Here is a 19,629-nt window from a genome sequence, read left to right as displayed (position 1 = left end):
CTCACTCACACATACTACGGACAATTTGGCCTAGGCTGCGTTTCCCGATAACGATTGATCTTAGCACTTAAGAGCGTTTTCTACTAGTCATTTTGCGAACGTTCGTTATTGTTTCACGTGCGTTTCCCAAAAATGCACTTAACACAATTGCACGTAGCCCAGCTTTAAGTGCAACTTAGGAGTCGCTATCCGTTTGTTAAGTGCTGAAATGTCACGCTATAGAATGGCTCGTTATTGTTGCACATGTTATAGCAATCCATATAATTCTTCTTCTACTTGTGTGAATGTATATTCAACTCGAATAACATAAAAAAAAAATATTTTTGAGCCAGTTTAAAAACATAAATTAACTGGAAATGTCGTACTGTAAAAACACTGTCTTGCTCCAATCTCGCATAAAACTAATTCTAACAGTCCTTGCCGGAAATGACATCAGCATCATTTTCGATATTTATATGAAACCTTAATTAAGTAGAATTATTTATCAATTTCTTTATCAAAAATTGCTTATCTCACATCAAAATAAATAAATAAGTAAATAAATAAATAAATAAATAAGCTCTTACATTTATTTTTGAAAAGTTTAGCCTAATTATTAATTATTATTATTTGTATATTGAATTGTGTAATGTGTAGAAAATATAAATGAATAGAGATATACGTACAAATAAAATGAATAATGACTTTGAAGAGAAGTAAATTGTAGGTGCAATTTGCCGGTTGTCCAGCAGGTGCCCTCATAACTCTGTCTCCTTACGATGCACTTAAGGCTTTACGATTACTCCAGAGCACTCGTAGATCCACGAAGATTTTCAAGTGCTACTTAAGTTACGATGCTTTTGGGAAACAGACCGTAATATTAAGATCAGTCGTACGATCATTTCTACGAACTTCTTAGGCTTACGATGCTTTTGGGAAACGCAGCCCTACCCAATTCACCTGTACCGCATGTCTTTGGCCTGTGGGGGAAACCAGAGCACCTGAAGGAAACCCACGCAAACGCAGGGAGAACATGCAACTCCACACAGACACACCAACTGACCCAGTCAAGGCTCGAACCAGCGGCCTTCTTGCTGTGAGGCGACAGTACTTCCTACTGCACCACCGCGTCACCCCGAATATATATAAATAATTAAAAGTAACTAAGTAACTAATTACTTGAGTAATTTTTTCATAAGGTACTTTTTTTTTTACTCTTACTCGAGTAAATTTTAAGATTGTTACTTTTACTTGAGTAAAATTTTCGGCAATTACTTACTCTTACTTGAGTACAGAATTTGGATACTCTACCCACCTCTGCTCCCAGGCTATTGGCCCAGCCCCATTAAAGCCCTGGCTCGATAGTGGAAATGCGGCTAGTGACATCACTAGCTCTATTGAGTGCAGTATAAAGAGTGAAACAGTAACTGTTGCAGAGCGCAAAGCAGTGATAGGTGAAAGAAGTCAATAGCCTTGGAAAGTAGTGATGTTGGCAGGCTAAAGTTAGAAGTGGATGCTTAAGGAACTAGATAATCCTAGATATAAGATTAGAGCAAATTTTGTTGTAAATAATGTCTACCTTTTGTAAATAAAGAGACAAAAACAAATGGGAATATTTTATAAAAATTTAAATTACAAATCCAAATGTCATAGCTCCAAACAAATTGTTGTGAAATCCACTCATGAACGTTCCTCGTGTGACCACCAGAGGGAGCCATCGCCTAAGTTCTAATCTCCCCAAGGCTCGACTGGGATTGATTACATACAGCTGAAACCCATTTCAGACTCTCTATATAAACGCACACATCCTTCACTCGGTGGTAACCTCTCGTTAACCGTCACTCTCTCCTAACCCCGACCCATGCCTGCACTTCGACTATTCTACTGGAAAGTTCCAATTCTATCTGATGTTTGCGAGTTTCCACCTGTGATATCTTACTGTTATTAAAGTGTGCAAATGGATCCAGAAATGCTTGATGAATTATTACACAAATGAACAAATGCCTGGACTAAAGCTGTACAGTATGCAAAAAAAAAAAAATATAAATATATAAATATATATATATATATATATATATATATATATATATATATATATATATATATATATATATATATATATATATATATATATATATATATATATATTTTGGTTCTTGGTATGAGAACTTTGTTAATCATTACTCAGACCAATATTCTGTTGACCTTAACATGTAAACTTTAGCAGACAGAACAGACTCAGTTGCAGGCATCTCATCTTTCAGTGCTTGACAAGAGTTTAAATTTAGGACTAAAGCTACTATTGCCTTTGTCGGCTTGAACCAGTCTGGTGACATTTCACCAAACATTTACCTTATTGAAACGAATTTGTAGTAAAAGATTAAAATAAATAAAATAAAAACCCACACAATTTCCATTTAAGCATTTATTACACATAAATGCTGAGACAGAGAAATCAGCCCAAATCCACAAGATCAGCTCCAACGACCTGCAAGAGAAATTAGACCAAAGCTTAAACGAGGTCAAGCAAAACACCAGTTATGCATTTTTGCCCAGTATAACTTACGCCTGCAGCAGTATTTGACTGTCAAGTACTTGTATGTGCGAGGACACGGATCAGAGAATACACCATTGGTGGCTGGTACATAGCAGCTCTCACGTCCGTCACACCTACAGAAGTGTAAACAACCACGACCAGAGTTGTTCATTCTAGCTGTAGCCAAATCATGCTCTAACTGACTCATTGCAACCAGATCTTAGTTAATGCACGTCAAAAATAACTGTTAAATCTATACCTTGCTGACACACGGGGCAGAGAGTTTGATGAACGGCAGTTGGTGTTTCGGACTTGACGAGGTGAAAGATTTATATTGCAGGTTTTTTTATCTGTACGTCCATAGTTTGCAGCAAGGATCTTGATCTTAGTATGTCCTACACGGAGGTGAAAGAGAGAGAGAAAAATATTTAAAAATAAATAAACCCACCCACAAACCTTAAAATCCATATTTTACAGACAGTGATTTCATGGATTGTGACACTTCATCTTACCAGGACAGGACAGACGCAGAACAGAGCCCTCACATGCAGTTACAGAGTCTGAGAAATAAATAGTCACTTAAACTGGTAGATTATACTGGCTTATAACTGGAGCAAAATAAACAGATTTAAACATTTTTCAATGGAAAAAAAAAAAAAAAAAAAAAAGTGATAAATACTGAAACACTTACTAGTAGACCTCCGGCAGTGCTCATAATCATCGTGATCATGACCACCATTTGCTGAGATCAGCAGGCTGGAGTTCAGTAGAATCACTGAAAAACAAACACAGAAGAACTGCTCAAGACAACCAGCACTGCTAATCACATTATTAGCAGCACAAAAGTTATACTAAAACTACCCATGATACAACAGCACAGCCAAAAGCAATTTTACTGCACATCTGCTTGTTAAACCCAACAAGAAACTCACAGGTAAGACAAAAACTGAGAAAGCCCATGGTTCTGCTGTTGTCTTCCACTATGCATGCAGTTTTTACTGATGCATACTTATAGGCCACTGGTGTGAGTGGTAATGAGCGACACCTGTGCGCCACACCGGTCTGCAGTCCCACAGAGGACAACAGGAGGAGGAGTGACCAGCGGATACAGGTTTTTAAAAAGTTTAAAGCTACGGTCACACTAGAGTTTGTGTGTGCAAATACAATGGACTCAGTATTATGTTTGGAGTCAGACATCAGGAAAGCACAGACTAATAAAGAAGTTGTAATAGCTATCTTTTTTGATATAGAAAAGGCGTACGATAGGCTTTGGAAGAAGGGATTGCTGTTTAAATTAAAATCTTTAGGAGTCACTGGCAAAACGTACAATTAAGTCATGGATTTCTTATTTGGAAGAAAGATACAAGTTAGGGTAGGAAAAGAATATTCACATGAATGTACAGTGGAGAATGGAACTACTCAAGGTAGTGTTTGCAGCCCATTATTGTTCAATATAATGATAAACGACATTTTCTCTCAGATTGAACAAAGTATAGGAAAATCATTGTATGCAGATGATGGGGCACTATGGATTAGAGGTCGGAATGTGTCATTTGTACAAAAGAAAATACAGAATGCAATATTTGAGGTAGAAAATGGGCAAATAAATGGGGATTTAAACTATCTGTTGCAAAAACTCAGGTCATTTGTTTCTCAAGACAATATAAAACCATATCACTCGCTTTAAAACTATATGGACAACCACTAGAACAAGTAAAAACTGTAAGGTTTCTTGGGGTTTGGTTCGATGACTAGCGGATATTGAGGGATCATCTGAATATAATTATAGAAAAAAGTAAAAAGGTTATTAATGTACTTCGTTGCCTGTCAGGGCAAGAGAGGGGAGCGAGTAGGACATCATTACAAAATATATACTGGGCCCTCATGAGATCTGTCCTTGATTATGGGTGTATGGCTTACATGTCGGCAGCAGAATCAAACCTCAAGAAATTAGATATATTACAAGCGCAGGCCCTTAGAATATGTAGTGGATCATTTAGAACCTCACCAGTTTCATCTATGCAGGTTGAAATAGGAGAAATGCCCTTCAGCATTAGAAGAATGAAATTAATGATGGCGTATTGGGTTAACATTCAGGGACAAAATGAATTTCATCCAACAAAAAGTACATTATTAGAATGTTATTAGAACAGGAGGAAACTAATACGTTTCGGATGGATAGCTGAGGCAAAAGCCAGAACTATTGGATTAGATCAATTGCAATACTGTTAGTCAGTCCCAACCCCATGTATTCCGCCATGGTTTTTTCCATTACCTAATGTTGACCTCAGTATACAACAGGAGTTAAAAGATAACAATAATAATCTTCCAACAAAATGTATAGTGCAGAATTATTGAGAAAAACATTATAAAGAATCAATGTTTTTATTTACAGATGGATCCAAAGACCCACAAACAGGTCATACAGGCGCAGCAGTATATATCCCAGTTAATCAATCCCATATTAAGAAAAGAATAAGTAATAATATATCAGTATATACAACAGAGTTAGTTGCAATATTAATTGCCCTGCAGTGGATTAAGGAGAATGACACAAATATTGTAGTAATTGCATCAGATAGTTCTTCATCACTTGAAAGTATAAGATCTGGAAGGTCATCATTCAGAATGGATATTCTTAATAATATACTCTGTAAGACATATTATATTAAAAGGATGGGCAAATCTGTATATTTCATTTGGGTTCCTGCTCATGTAGGTGTGAAAGGGAGTGAGAAGGCAGACTTTCTGGCCAAACAAGCTCTCAGAATTAGTAAAGTAGATCTAGAAGTCCCATTGAGCAAAGCAGAAGCTAAAATCATGATAAGAATGTATGCGCATCAGTATGGGAAGTACAGTGGGATAACATTGATACAGGTAGACATCTATATAATATACATAAACAAGTCAGTGCTGGGAGGAGGGAGAACAGAAATCGTAGGGAAGGAAGTATTATAACTCGGATGAGAATAGGTCATACTGGACTCAACCATACTTTACATAAAATAGGGAAACACCCAACCAGGCATCGTATACTCTGTAATCAACAAGAAATAATAGAACATATTTTATTCCACTGTAGTAAATATAATAAAGAGCGAAACAATCTTATTCAATCAGTCAAAAAGTACTTCAGGATTTCACATTGGCAGGTTTATTAGGAAATAAATCTGGTGAGGTATATAACGATATAATTAAATGTATTAAAGAAACCCAGTTAGAGAAAAGAATATAGAGAAAATATCAGAAGAATTAATTGTTTGCCCACCCTTTTCCCCATTATTATAAAATGTTTTTTTTAAATTTATTTATTCCTCTCCCCCTCTCCTCACTATTTCCTCCCACTCTCTTTCCCTTCCCATAGTTCTTACACTTCAGTTATTATTCAACTAGTTCCATACTCCATTCCAGTCGGTGGCGGTAATGCACCTATAAGTCTGGTTGCCAACCGCCAGTAAAACCCAAAGAAGAAAGAAAAAGGAGAAGTTTGTGTGTGCGAAATTTTGTCGTACGGCCCTGCGTAAAGGGGCGGGATTAAACAAGCTTATTAGGCATTTGAAAAAGCGAGCGTTTGCTCCATGTTTTAAATTTCTGCCCAGAGAGGTCATGTTTTGATCCTCGATTGGTCTCACGCACTCAAGTAATGCGATTTCGCAGGTCAGAGTTCACCAAGCTTGAACTTTGCACCGCAGCAACCTGCAAAACTTAACGCATGACCCTGCGTTTCCGGTCTGACACATTTGCGTGCATATGAATAGAAGTCTATGGGGGGAAAAGCCCAGGAAAAGTCCTGTGTGACCCCAGCTTAAAGCTGCGGTCACACTAGAGTTTGTGCTTGCGAAATTCTGTCGTGCAGAGCTGGGAAAAATGGCTGGATTAAACAACATGATTAGACATTATAAAAGCAAGCTATTAATCCATGTTTTAAATTTCTGTCCAGAGATGTCATGTTTTGATCCTCAATTGGTCTCACACAGTCAAGTGATGCGATTCCGCAGCTCAGAGTTCACCAAGCTTGAACTTTGCACCGCAGCAACCTGCGAAACTTGACCCTTGACTTTTCTCCCCATTGACTTCCATTTATACGCAAACGAATGCGTCAGACTGGAAATGCAAGGATGTCTAAATCTGAACTGTTATGGAATCACATGAGACAAGACCACAAGAATTGCTATGCAATACAACAATAGACTTTCTGATTTGAGAAATAATCAGGAAACCAGCTGTTCAACTGTTCTATTCAAATCATCCTTATTAAATCTTCCTGACTGAATGTATTTGACAAAAATCAGGGAAAAATGCAGGAATGCGCTCTTCTCCTTTCACCCCAGGCCTCCCTTCTTGACCTTTAAGCAGATCACTCACATTTCACATAAAATGCCCAGGGTTTTAATATGGTGTATCTTGTAGCTCTATATTCATGTTTGGTATCATTTTAAATGTCTCTGTGGGATTGGTAAAGTGGTCTTAATGTCACTGTAATATTTCACTGGTATATGTTGATTTAGTTTTTGGCTGTGCCAGATGCCCCCCCATCTAGAGATGAGTAACACCTCAAATTCACCAGGCAAGGGCTTCTGTGACTCTTCTATTATCTTGAATTTATGGCTGTTTTTTTCTGAGTTGAGTATATAAGGTAAAGATGTGATATCGCCACCTTAGAATTATAATGTTCAATCTGACATTTTTGTCAAAATTGAGTTATTAAAATATTCTTATTAAATGACAACTTATTTACATTATGTGATGTTTATTTATAAGTTGTTTACATTTTAAGACTTTTTTTATAAAAAAAAAAAAAAAGGTTTTATCTCCAAAAATTTAAACTCTAGCTTAAATAAAGTTTTTTCTGTGAGCTAATCAGCTTTTTTATGCACGCACGAAAAACAGTTTTCTTTGTCAGTTGGCCAGACTGTTCCACTGACAGCGGGAAACACCCATACATACTCATTTACACACATACACTATGGCCAATTTTAGCTTACCTAATTCACTGCATGTCTTTGGACTTGAAGAGGAAAACAGAGCACTTAGAGGAAACCCACACCAACACGTTGAGAACATGCAAACTCTACACAGAAATGCCAACTGACAGCCGAGGATTGAACCAGCGATCTTCTTGCTATGAGGCAATCGTGCTTCCCACTGCGCCACCGTGTCACCAATATTGAGATAATATGTTACATTTTACATTTATGAAAAAGAAATCAATATTAAAAAAATAATATATTAAATGTGAAATATATTTATTTACATTTAGTCATTTAGCAGACGCTTTTATCCAAAGCGACTTACAAATGAGGACAAGGAAGCAATTTACACAATTAAGAGCAACAATGAATAAGTGCTATAGGCAAGTTTCAGTTCTGTAAAGTCTAAGAAGGAAAGTATTAGTAGTAGTAGTATTTTTATTTATTTTTTTGATACAGTTAGTGTGATATTCAGAGAGGTAATTGCAGGTTAGGAAGTGAAGTGGAGAATAAATAGTTGAGTTTTTAGTTGTTTCTTTAAAATAGCGAGTGACTCTGCTGTTCTGATGCAGTTATAGGGAGTTCATTCCACCCACTGGGCAGATTGAGCGTGAGCGTGAGTGAAAGTGATTTCTTCCCTCTTTGGGATGGAACCACGAGGCGACGTTCATTCACAGAACGCAAGTTTCTGGAGGGCACATAGATCTGCAGAAGTGAGAGCAGATAAGAAGGAGCAAGGCCAGAAGTCACTTTGTAGGCAAACATCAGAGCTTTAAATTTGATGCGAGCAGCAACTGGCAGCCAGTGCAAACGGACTAGCAGCGGAGTGACATGTGCTTGTTTAGGTTCATTGAAGACCACTCGTGCTGCTGCGTTCTGGAGCAGTTGAAGAGGCTTGATTATTTGTTTACATATAGTCAGTGAAACACTTCAGTGTTTTCTTAACTCATTTAGTCATCGTCCGTTTCTTTTAAAGTCTTTAGATTTAATATTAAGCCTTGAAGGGCAAATACTTAATTTAATTCATGGGGCATATCATTTGATAAATTTAATTCAATAATTCATATAAAGCATTACATTTAATAAATATTAACATCTTAATCAGATAAAATTAACATCTACACTGAAGACAAATATTTAGCACAGCCTTGCATGCTTAATTTTAACAAGAAAAATATTTATCCTAAAACATGAAATAAATGTTATAGAAAGCTAAAATGTAATTTTCTCAAGCATCAACCCAAAACTATTTGGGTTGCTTAATAGATAATAAATTATCAGGAGATGCTATGGCAAAAAAAGTTATTACGAAGATTTGTGGAAAAATTAGGTTTTTAGCAAGGCAATCTGATCTTTTGGATGTTCATTCTTTACAATTGTTGGCAGGAGCTTTAATTCAACCCCATTTTGATTATGCTACGTCATTTTGGTACAGTAGCTGCTCACAAAATTTGAAGGAGAAATTGCAAAAGGCACAAAATAAATTAGTACGAATAATTTTAAAAATGCATCCTAGAGCACATTTGCACAAAGAGTCTTTTAATAAATTAGGTATGTTAACTGTTAGTAATAGAGTGTGTTTTTTAAAACTGGGAATGGTACGTAAAATGTTTAATAATGTGGTTCCTAGCTATTTGATGAACTATTTTCAAATGGTGAGGCAACAGCATTCATACAGTACTAGGAGTTGGGATTTTAATATTTGTTTATTTAAATTTAGAAGTTTAGTGGGGAAAAATATGTTTTTATATACAAGTGCAATCATGTGGAACAAACTACCAAAAGCAATCAAGGAAATAAAAGATTTAAGGTTGTTCAAAAAAGCTATTAAAAGATGGTTGTTTGATGAGGATAATTAGTTTTGCATGGTGGATGAGGATTTTTTAAATTATGTTACTTGAGTGTGAATAGGTTGGCGGCTGGAGGGACATTGTGCTGAATAGGTTGGCTGTTTGTACCGCTGTGGCGACTGTTTGTTTTATTCTTCATTAGTATTATGAAGCCATACATTGTTTTAATTTAACAGAGGACCACAATGGAAATAAGCCCAGGGCTTTATTGTGTTTTTATCCTCGACAGTTTTTTTTAACAAAGTGTATGGAATACTTTTTGTACAGTTTGTCTAAAATCTGTCAAATAAAATTCAATTCAATTCAATTCAATTCAATTCAACATATTGTTACAACACCAACTTTTAAATATTTTATTGTATTTCTTGAAAAGTAATGCTTCAAGGAATGATCTGCCAGACAGAACCTTATAATTCCAACAGGAAAATGACTTTTCAGGATAAGAAGGTTCTATCTGCATTTACCGTGGTTTATTTACTCCAATATGCAAATGTAAGAGAACATTGATCATTTACATTTAGAGAACCCTTCTGCCCCATTCACACCGGGCTTCAGTGTCAACGCTTGACAGAGGGTGTGTCTAAAGTTGGGGCTGAAGCGATCGTCATAGCAGCGTTAGCCAATGAAATTAGTCAGCAATAGGCCACTGTCTGAACTGTTGTATTTGCATACAGTGATCTGATTGGCTGACACTTCCATCAATGCTTGAAAAGATCAGCAAGTCTCAACTTCTGCTGCGCGCAACGACTCCAAGACAGGCCAAAAGATCTACAATGCTTATTTATAGTAAATATATATATCTGCATTCATTTGTTTACTTTTCAGCTTAGTCCCTTTATTTATCAGGGGTTGCTACCGTGGAATGAAATGCCATCTTATTCTATTTAATTATTATTATTATTATTATTTTTGCCCAGTGGATCATTTCTAGTAATATAACTGATTAGTCAAATATCAGCAGAATAGTATAAAACAGAATCTCAAAGTCCATGCAGACACGTTTTAAATGAATTATCTTTTAATCATGTCAGAGCCAGGATGCTCCTCAAGCCAGTCTTTCAGGGAGGACACAAAGAGATCTTAAAACAGCAGTTGAGGCTCAGGAGATTATTAATAGCAGCAGCAACACAGAAGAGGAGAAGGAGGAAGAAGAGACGAACTTGCAGTTTAAGGGACAGAGAGAAGATAAGATAGAGACTTTTGGTAATGAGCCGCAGTCTGACCTGCTGTCAGCTGACCCAGGTTTGTGTCCTACAAAATTAGGTGACAAAGACAGAGCAACTATCGTTTGTAAATTGACACAAAGAGAAGAAAGGGAAATGTCTAATGATTCACAAGGAATACTATTTCAGACTACCTACAAAAATACAGTAAGTAAGTAAATGGTAGGAAAAAGATCAAAAGGGATATTGGTTCATTTATAGTGAGAGTACAGATGCTCTGTTTTGCATGCCATGTGTTCTTTTCTCTCATGGACAGAAAATAACTTCTCTTAGTTCTCTGGATAGCAAACGGGGGTGCAAGATGTGTGATGTTAAGTGGTGTCGTATGTATGATAAACTCCTAAACCGTTTGAATAACAGGGCTCACAGGGACTACTATGAAAACTACTTCTGAAAAAGCTGCAAGTGGCATAAACGTTCAGATGCAGAGTGAGTTACAGTCTGAAATTGAGAGAAATAAAGCTCTCTTGAAGAGGCTCCTTGATGTAACTCTGCATTTGGCATAAAGAAACTTAGCATTCAGAGGTAAAGCAAAAGACTTGGGTGATGTCCACAATGGAAATTTCATAGGCACTTTAGAGCTTTTGTCCCATTATGATCCACTGTTAAAAGACCACTTAGGAAAAGTGAAGTCATCCAAAAGAGAAAGCAGGTTACCTCATTATTTGAGCTCAGACTTCCAAAATGAGTTTATAGAATTGTGTGGCAAAAGAGTACAGAAAACAATCTTGAAGGAAAGGGAAGATGCCATATATTATGGGATAATTTGTGATGCTAAGCCTGACATTTCCCACACTGAGCAGAATGTTGTGCTCATATGATATGTGCATTAGAATAAAACCATAGGAGATTACAGAAAGATTGCTTGAATTCAGGGACTTTTACAAGAAAACAGAAAGTGAAATAGCAGGGATTATAGAAAGTGTGCTTGTGGACCAAGGGAAAGACATGAGTGATTGCAGGGGGCAAGAGTAGGATCTTGCCACATTTTCACCTTGTGCCTCCAATACATTGAATCTTGTGGGTGTGCATGCTGCAAGCTCAAGCCCTGAAGTATCTACATTTTTTGGCTACATCAATCACCTGTACAGATTGGTAAGTGCCAGTCCAGAGTGATAGGCTGTGTACAAAGACACTGTAGGCTGCTCTCTGCACAGCTTATGTGACACTTGATGGAGTGCTCAAATTGATGCAGTCAAACCATAAGCAAAACACCTGCTGAAAGTATTAGAGGCCCTAAATGCCATTCTAAGCACATGCAGACTTTCAAATGAGGCCAGGGAGAAACTACTTTAGCTCATTTCATGCCATTGTGCTTTTGACAGTATGGGTTAAAGTTTTGCAGTGCATTGATGATAGGAATGTAAGTCTCCAGTCAGGGAAAATACCCTTTGAGGCAGCTAATATAAGGGATCTTAAAAATGAGATGCACAATCTTAAGCCCCGGTCAGATCACATCATTTTGGCATGATTTTTTTGACGTAGGGTGTCGTAGAGATTCGTAAACGACAAATAGACGTCGTGACACAAGATTCAATCGATTCTTCTCCTGTAATGTGGCATAGTTCACGACAACCGATCCCATGCCTGCGACGCCTCACGACACCATCGCAAAAAGTCTACTGGCACGAATATGCCAACATTCTGAGTTCTCTATTCCAAGGGCACTTTATTCAAAGACACGCACATATATAGCACCACCCAGCCCCATCATCCCTTATTCTTATTTTAATCTCAAAAAACACTGATGCTTGCTGTCAAAGGCAGCATTTATTCATTATTGGTATTGGTCAGTTATCTACAAAATAAACAAGAATAACTTCTGAGGTGAAGTGCTTCAAAACAAGTTCGCTATATGCTTCAGCGCAATATATATATATATATATATATATATATATATATATATATATATATATATATATATATGTATATGTATATATATATATATATATATATATATATATATATATATTTTTTTTTTTTTTTTTTTTGCACTATGCGAGTACATACACACTTTAAAACCCACCTTTATTTATTGTCATTCTTTCTTGCTTTTTCAATATATTGTAGTGTATACTGTTTAATAATCATTCATTCATTTTCTTGTCGGCTTAGTCCCTTTATTAATCCGGGGTCGCCACAGCAGAATGAACCACCAACTTATCCAGCAGGTTTTTACGCAGCGGATGCCCTTCCAGCCGCAACCCATCTCTAGGAAACATCCACACACACATTTACACACATATTCATACACACACTCATACACTACGGAAATTTAGCCTACCCAATTCACCTGTACCGCATGTCTTTGGACTGTGGGGGAAACCGGAGAACCTGGAGGAAACCCAAGCGAATGCAGGGAGAACATGCAAACTCCACACAGACACGCCAACTGAGCTGAAGATCAAACCAGCGACCTTCTTGCTGTGAGGCGAACGTGCTACCCACTGTGCCACTGCATCGCCCTGTTTAATAATCAATTTACATTTTTTAATAAATAAATAAGCGGCATTAATTCGCACCCTCTCATGGTTGGTACGCACAATGTACAGCCGTACAGCTGCAGGCGCCACTGCTCTCATCTTTCCAACAGAGTTTGTTTTATTAAAAGCCTGTCCTGCTTATTCAAATGTGTCATAATATTAACAGTTTAGGCTACATTCTTTTTTTACCAAATCAACACAATCTCACGGCAACTCGTGCTTTGGCACTGAAGCATAGGCCTATAGTGGACTTGTTTTGAAGAACTTCACTTAAAAAGTTGTTTTTCTTTTTATCTAGTAGTTAACTGGCCAACGAAAAATACATAACAATTAAGATACAAATTATAGCTGACGAAATTCCTTTCAAAAAGATTTTTTTTTTCCAAAAAACATATATGAATTATATTTTTATTTGTGCCCATCCGTGCGGTGATGACTTGTTCCACTCCTTGAAAAATAAGGATTTAATTAATTCTTCACTGCTTCACAGCTGCTGATGTTCTTTCAATTCATGTTCAGGCAAGGGAGTGTTTAATAGCAACATTGGCAGAAAAATATACAATTTTAAAGAATATATATTAATATTAAAAAGAAAACATAAAAGTTCAATCCTATCAGTGTCATAACGAATGCCTTTAAATAGTTATTAGGCCTAGTTGTCAGCCAGCATCAGTGTTTATTGAGATTAAAGTTAATTAAATTGAGATAAGAAATATTGCTATAGCAACACTCCAATACACCACCGATTTTCCAATACAAATATTAAATACCTGCTTGACATTACTGCCTGCTGCACCTCCTCCAGTGCACTTTTGGGTCAGCTGCAGGGTCGTCAGCTGGTACCACCGTTCAATAATGTTTCGCCCCCTACCCAGTACACCTCCTGGTAAGGGGGCAGTGGATTGTGGCGACGTCTCCCCGCCACCCCTTGCAGCTGCCTTTAATGGGGTATCGCACCCCAATTTTTGTCCCGGCAAGCAATAGCTGTCATTTCACCGGCTAAGTGAAGCATAGACCAGATCTAGCCCGACTACGTGTAACCCAATTTTAGCCCGAATAACCTTAAATTTGGTTGTATGTTGTTTTTTTGCTAATAAAGCTTATGATATGTATGATACTCCATCATGTAAGCAAAGTCAGTAACGTTTATGAGGTTCCTGCAAGTAATAGAGGTAGTTTCAGTTTCTCTGTGAAGTATAGACCCAATCTAGTCCGGCTATGTGTAACCCATCTCTAGCCCCAAAAAACTTAAATTTGCTAACCTGTCTTTTTTGGCAAAAAACTTGTAGATATGTATGATATTCCTTCAAGTAAGGAAAGTCAATCGCATTTACAAGGTGTTTGGGTTTTTAAAAATATATGTTATTTTCATAGTCTAAGCGTAACCTTGAATTAGCCCGTCTTCTGGCCGGCTATTTATAGCCCACTGATAGCCTAAACGGATTCACTGTAGTATTTGGCTGTGCAGAGCGTTCATCACGTACACATTGTCAGTACTACATCCACAAGTGTTAAGGTGTAATTTCGTGACATGTTCTATTTGTAGCCATAATTTAACTTTGAATTAGATGGGCTTTACCCACCTCGCAAAATTGACATAAATTAATTGTAGACTTACTGCCTTTTTATTTTTAATTAAAAAATGAATATGGTATAATATATCTTATTTATAATATCTTACATATACTTTACGATAAAACAAGCCAGATCTATTCAGTAAAAAAAAAATCGGCGCAGTTCCATACTTCACACGATAGATGGCGATATTGCACATTTGTCGAGTCGGCTCGGCTGAAGTGGACCAACAAATCAAGAGGAAGAAGCTGTTGTGGTTTGAAATTTGTAGCGTAGGATAGAACTTTTATGCAAAAACCGGAAGTACGTCAACAACGTGTAAACCCAGTTCCGGTATGAGTTTTTTTGGCGGAGAAATGGCAGCTAGAGTGTTTTCGGCGAGCCTGAGTTGTCTTCCAAAGTTCACCAGCGCCGATGTGGTGAAGAGTGTGGAGATGCATTTGTCCACTAAAGGGAACAAACTGGACAAGGGATATATATTCTTCCATGAAGGGTTTATCCACAATTACCAAGGTAAGTTAAGCTTTTTGTTACTGATGTTGTTTTGTAAAGTTGTGTATTTCTATGTGAGATAACATGTAATGTTTTCTTGTTGCATGTGGTTATAGTATCAAATATACTCCAGGGAGAGGTAGTAGTGAGAGGTAGATGCTTCAGGTCAATGGGAAAGAGCGATGAGCCTCACAAACTGGAGGTTTGACTATAGACAGAATGCCGGTTGGCAAAAGTTTAAAAAGTTGCTAGTTCTAGCGTGTTCACTCTTCTTGCTGCGGTTGCGGCACTTTCTTCACTTACTATTATTTTACTAAAAGTAGGGTGACCAGATGTCCTCTTTTTCCCGGACATGTCCTCTTTTTTTGATACATATATAATAAAATAACATTGAACATACATGAAATGTAATCATATTTGCATTATGTACGCAACTCTGCACACCCAGTACTCTCGATGAAATATCTCACAAACTCACTACACTCCTCTTTTTTTTACCAACTCAAATCTGGTCACCCTACTGAAAGTTATAATTTTATGTTATTATGAACATTGCTGTAGCAACATAAGTTTGACTTCAGTGTAACCTATTTAATTTATTGTGTCTAGATATCACTGGAGGCAGAAAGTGCCAACCTTAAGGCTTTCTGCTGCAGTTGTGCGGCTGGTAAAGGATTCTGCAATCACATAGTTGCCATCCTGTACCAGACCGCACACTATTCACAGCTGGGTCTGCAAGCTGTTCCACCCCCCCGGCCTGCAAAAGTGGCTTACAAAGATGGCACAGACCAAGAACACAGGTGGGTTTGTGATAAACATGTCATTATGGTTCAAGAACTGATGTGCATCTATAACAACAGTAGTGACTACAGACTGTAATTAGTTTTTGTCTTTTACTTAAGGGAATCCATCCTGAAAGGGTTAGTGAGCTGGTGGTGCAAAAGCCCAAAACAGTTGGCAAGGATGGTCTGAGGTCCACACTGTACAAGGCATATACAGGTGATTAATTTGTTAACTGTTTTGTTGCTTTGTGAGAGTAAGTTAAGGTTTTTTAATGTTATGACTAACCAAATTATGGTTACCGCAGATAAAATGAATAATATTTAAATGTAGTTAAGCACTCACGTCTAACTTTTCTTTTGTGTGACCAATAATCTTGTGTTTCTCTTTGCTCTCTTGTCTAGGACCACTGCCAGATCCATATATGATGGCATCTGGAAGCAAACTAAGGCAGGTGCAGCCCCGACCTCTCATGGCTGTTGTATTGGATGGGGTTTCTGAGATGGAGCTGACACCGCCTAAATTTGGGTCTGTCCCTCATGGATCTCCCATGTCCTATCACTGTCCACCCAAGAAGTCCAGTGACCTCCTCCTACACCACATGGCTCCAGAATTTCCATCCCTTCCTGCGATGCAGCACACTTTTCCCAGGTTGCATTTCGTTCCGACCTTGCATCAGTTAATGCATCTCCAGTCTCTTGAAGTGTCACCGCAGCTATCCAGCGAGATAGCAAAAGAAACTCAGCAGCAGTCCAAATGTCCTGCGTGGACACAGCTACGGCGACCAAGGCTGACTGCTAGTCGTTTTTGGGAAGCTTGTTGTAGTAGGGCGTGTCGTGCAGAGCTGGAGTCTGGAGCTATTCAGATGATCAGAGGCTCCACAAAGCAAACAGCTGCAATGAAGCGTGGTCTACTAGTGGAGCCTGAAGTGCTGGCAAACTATGCTGAACTGTGGCGAGTTAATGTGTTACCAGCAGGATTCGTCATTTACCCTTAGGCACCACATCTCGGGGCCAGTCCAGACGGTCGAGTCTATGATCCTTCAGAGTCGCCTCCTTTTGGCCTGGTTGAGGTAAAGTGCAGCACAAAAACGGATCCATCTCAGGTTGCTCACCTTAAGGTGCAGGAAGGCCACACCAGTCTAAGGCGTTCACATAAGTACTACTGGCAGGTTCAGGGCCAACTGACAATCACCGGACTGACATGGTGTGACTTTGTTACCGATACCCAATCCCGAGAAATTAGATATATTTTTTTATGGCACATACATGAATGCATACCTTGAATTACACTAATCTTGTCTTTACCAATCAGTTTAGCCTTCTGTCTAACTGTTGATGATCTGTAATGTTATTTTTTATTGTAAACGTTTGTTATGAGTTGTTATTAATCAGTTGATGTTACAAATACTAAAAAAATAAATGCACAATTTTGACATTGTTTTAGTTGTTCATCTAATGTTTTATTGAAATCAAAGTCAAATTTCAACAGAAAAATATTAAGAATATAACAATTATATTTAATTTGATGAATATGTAGGAACACTAAATTATTTACATACTATTTACACATTATTTACATACAAAACATTAATTCACTCTTAAAAACAAAAAGGTCCTTGATAATTCGCCAAAACACAGCAGTTAAGCCAGATCTGATTCACACTGCCAATTAGTGTAAGCGGCACGGGAGAGTCCCAGATGTGAAAGGACTTTACCCTACCAATCACTCTTTCCACTATAATTCAGAGGCGGGCAATGGCTTGGGTTTGTTCCGTTTCCTCCTTGCTGAATTGAGCTGAACGCTTAAAAGGTGGAATGATGAGCTTAGCACCGACGTCAGCAAGGAGGTCTTGAATGAGGAACCCTTTGTCTGCCATAACATCGTCTCCTGGCTCCAGCAAGGGAAGGACTCCACTGATCCTGGTGATCTCCTTATCTGAGATGCACCCAGTGTACAGAGGTGAGAAGAATGTCACCAAACCATTGGGAGCAACTCCAATTAGCCCTTTCAATGTCGTCCTGTTCTTGTAATTTGAAAATGTTTATGACTGTAAGGTCAGAGATGAGGCTGTCTCCAGGGCAATTTCTGTGCAGTCCAGTACCACTCTGACATTGGGACAGTACCTCTGGAATTTAAGGGGCATAGTGGACTTAACCTTTTCCCTGCTTATCCAGATGGGAAGTGAGCTCAGCATCATAAAAAGATAATTGGCCCAGGTGATGGTAACCCTGCTGACCCTGGCAATGCTCACATTAAACATGTCAGCAATGAGCTGCTCCTTCATGCCAACAGCATCCCGCATGGAGTACATCAAGAACTCATCTATTAATGGCATGATGCGTGGTGGGCTGGGACCTTCGCAGCCTTCCTCACCTGCCCTCTGTGCTTTGGTCCAGTACACCATTCTAAGTGCAGATGGTGCAGTCGACTCCCAAAAAATAGTAAAAACACTCTCAGATGGAAATTTGGTGTAAAAACGTATTTGATCGTCCGACGAACAGTATCGGCTGAAGAGAGTAGGGGGTGGTAGACCAGTGTTTTGCAACTCAGCTTCTAAGTCATGGATATAATCCAAAGCCTCATCCAGAGCACCTGTAAAGAGAAAGAAATTAAAAACCAGTCTTAACTTATTTATGCTACCTTTCAACACAACACAGTAATCATGCTTTAAAAAGTATTTTAAGTATTTAATTACAAATGACATTTTATTTCTTTTTGTTAAGGAAAATACACATGACAAAATACTCAAAAGTAATTAAATACATGCAATTAAAATAGGGGAGAGTGGGGCAGAACCTAACACAGGGTCAGTTGTATCACACTTGTTTTAAATACTTTCACACATGCTAGTATGATAAAACTTAGTTTATTTACTAGATGTCACAGCAATAAATTGTTTCATTATAAAAAAAAAACATTTTATATGAACACTTAATAATTGTATTTTATTGAAAAATATTTTAAGATTTCTTGTATTTTTTTAATTTTATTAGTTGAGTTTCGTGAACAGCTTATATTATTAACATTAATTTGTTCAGGTAGAAATGCATAACGGTACACATAGTTGACTAGCGTTAACTAAATACACTATGAACAATCTTACCAGCAGATGGGTGTGTCACGTAGTCGTGATCCATCCTTAACTGCCTTAGCCACCATGTCGCTATCTTCACAGCATAGCTGTTTAGACTGACGTTTGTAGGTTCTGTCATATACTGACTCCCTTCTCAAAGGAGCTGTAAAGTTGTTCCAAGGGAATAGGCTCGGGACAACACCACTCTTCAGGCGACGAACGACGCAGCCACCACTGTAATCCTCCGGAGCGAAGTGCCGGCTGCAGACATAGGTGCTACCTGTTTTTACTTGAAAACTATGCCCTTCCTCTCTTCGAATCGCCTGTATCCATTTGGGTTTCAGGTTTAAATCCACCGGAAAAGAATAAAATGAAAGGTAGGGCTGTTTTTGGTTGGAAAACGAACAGCCTGGAACACAACAAAAACTGCGATTCCTCGACTCTGCCGTTTTTCGTATCTGCCGCTATGATTACAGGTAGTTATATTGCACTACATTGACGTATTTCCGTTAGAAAAATGCGGAAGTGCGTAAAAGGTCTATTGCGAGCTCGAGTGGCCCTACAAGGTAAGTGTAATCTGCTTTAATATCATGTTATTTGGCAATGTTTTTAATCATATGTGCAAGGTTTAATATAGTATTACGCTAATATCAATGCGCAGGCAC

At 37.9% G+C, this 19,629-nt stretch overlaps 2 protein-coding genes and 1 long non-coding RNA gene across 3 annotated transcripts in view; 2 read left to right on the top strand and 1 right to left on the bottom strand.

Annotated features, from left to right (window-relative positions):
- fam20cl (family with sequence similarity 20 member C, like) overlaps nt 1-19,629 on the top strand; it is a 588,191-nt gene that overhangs the window by 110,471 nt on the left and 458,091 nt on the right. The window lies entirely within an intron of this gene.
- Nucleotides 2,390-3,499, bottom strand: LOC147838520 (L-rhamnose-binding lectin ELEL-1-like). Its single transcript, XM_087304487.1, has 6 exons — nt 3,448-3,499; nt 3,207-3,290; nt 3,028-3,075; nt 2,775-2,910; nt 2,546-2,649; nt 2,390-2,467 (listed from the first exon to the last, which is right to left on the bottom strand). Exons 1-6 carry the CDS (start codon nt 3,473-3,475, stop codon nt 2,454-2,456), a joined length of 414 nt encoding a protein of 137 aa, XP_087160613.1. The 5' UTR covers nt 3,476-3,499; the 3' UTR covers nt 2,390-2,453.
- Nucleotides 14,863-17,323, top strand: LOC147838519 (uncharacterized). The gene is made up of 4 exons (XR_015522092.1): nt 14,863-15,129; nt 15,718-15,908; nt 16,011-16,107; nt 16,293-17,323. It is a non-coding gene; the product is annotated as an uncharacterized LOC147838519 (long non-coding RNA).

This window comes from Danio rerio, chromosome 22 (genome assembly GCF_052040795.2).
Source record: "Danio rerio strain M-AB ecotype USA chromosome 22, GRCz13ab, whole genome shotgun sequence".
NCBI lineage: Eukaryota > Metazoa > Chordata > Actinopteri > Cypriniformes > Danionidae > Danio > Danio rerio.
This window is presented reverse-complemented; position numbering and strand designations above follow the sequence as displayed.

Excerpts from the sequence above, each read along its gene's own strand:
- LOC147838520 (XM_087304487.1), bottom strand. The coding sequence starts at position 3,475 with ATGGGCTTTCTCAGTTTTTGTCTTACCT. Across the intron at positions 3,076-3,206 it reads GCACTGCCGGAGGTCTACTA|ACTCTGTAACTGCATGTGAG; the intron begins GTAAGTGTTTCA and ends TTTATTTCTCAG. Across the intron at positions 2,911-3,027 it reads TCTGCGTCTGTCCTGTCCTG|GACATACTAAGATCAAGATC; the intron begins GTAAGATGAAGT and ends ACCTCCGTGTAG.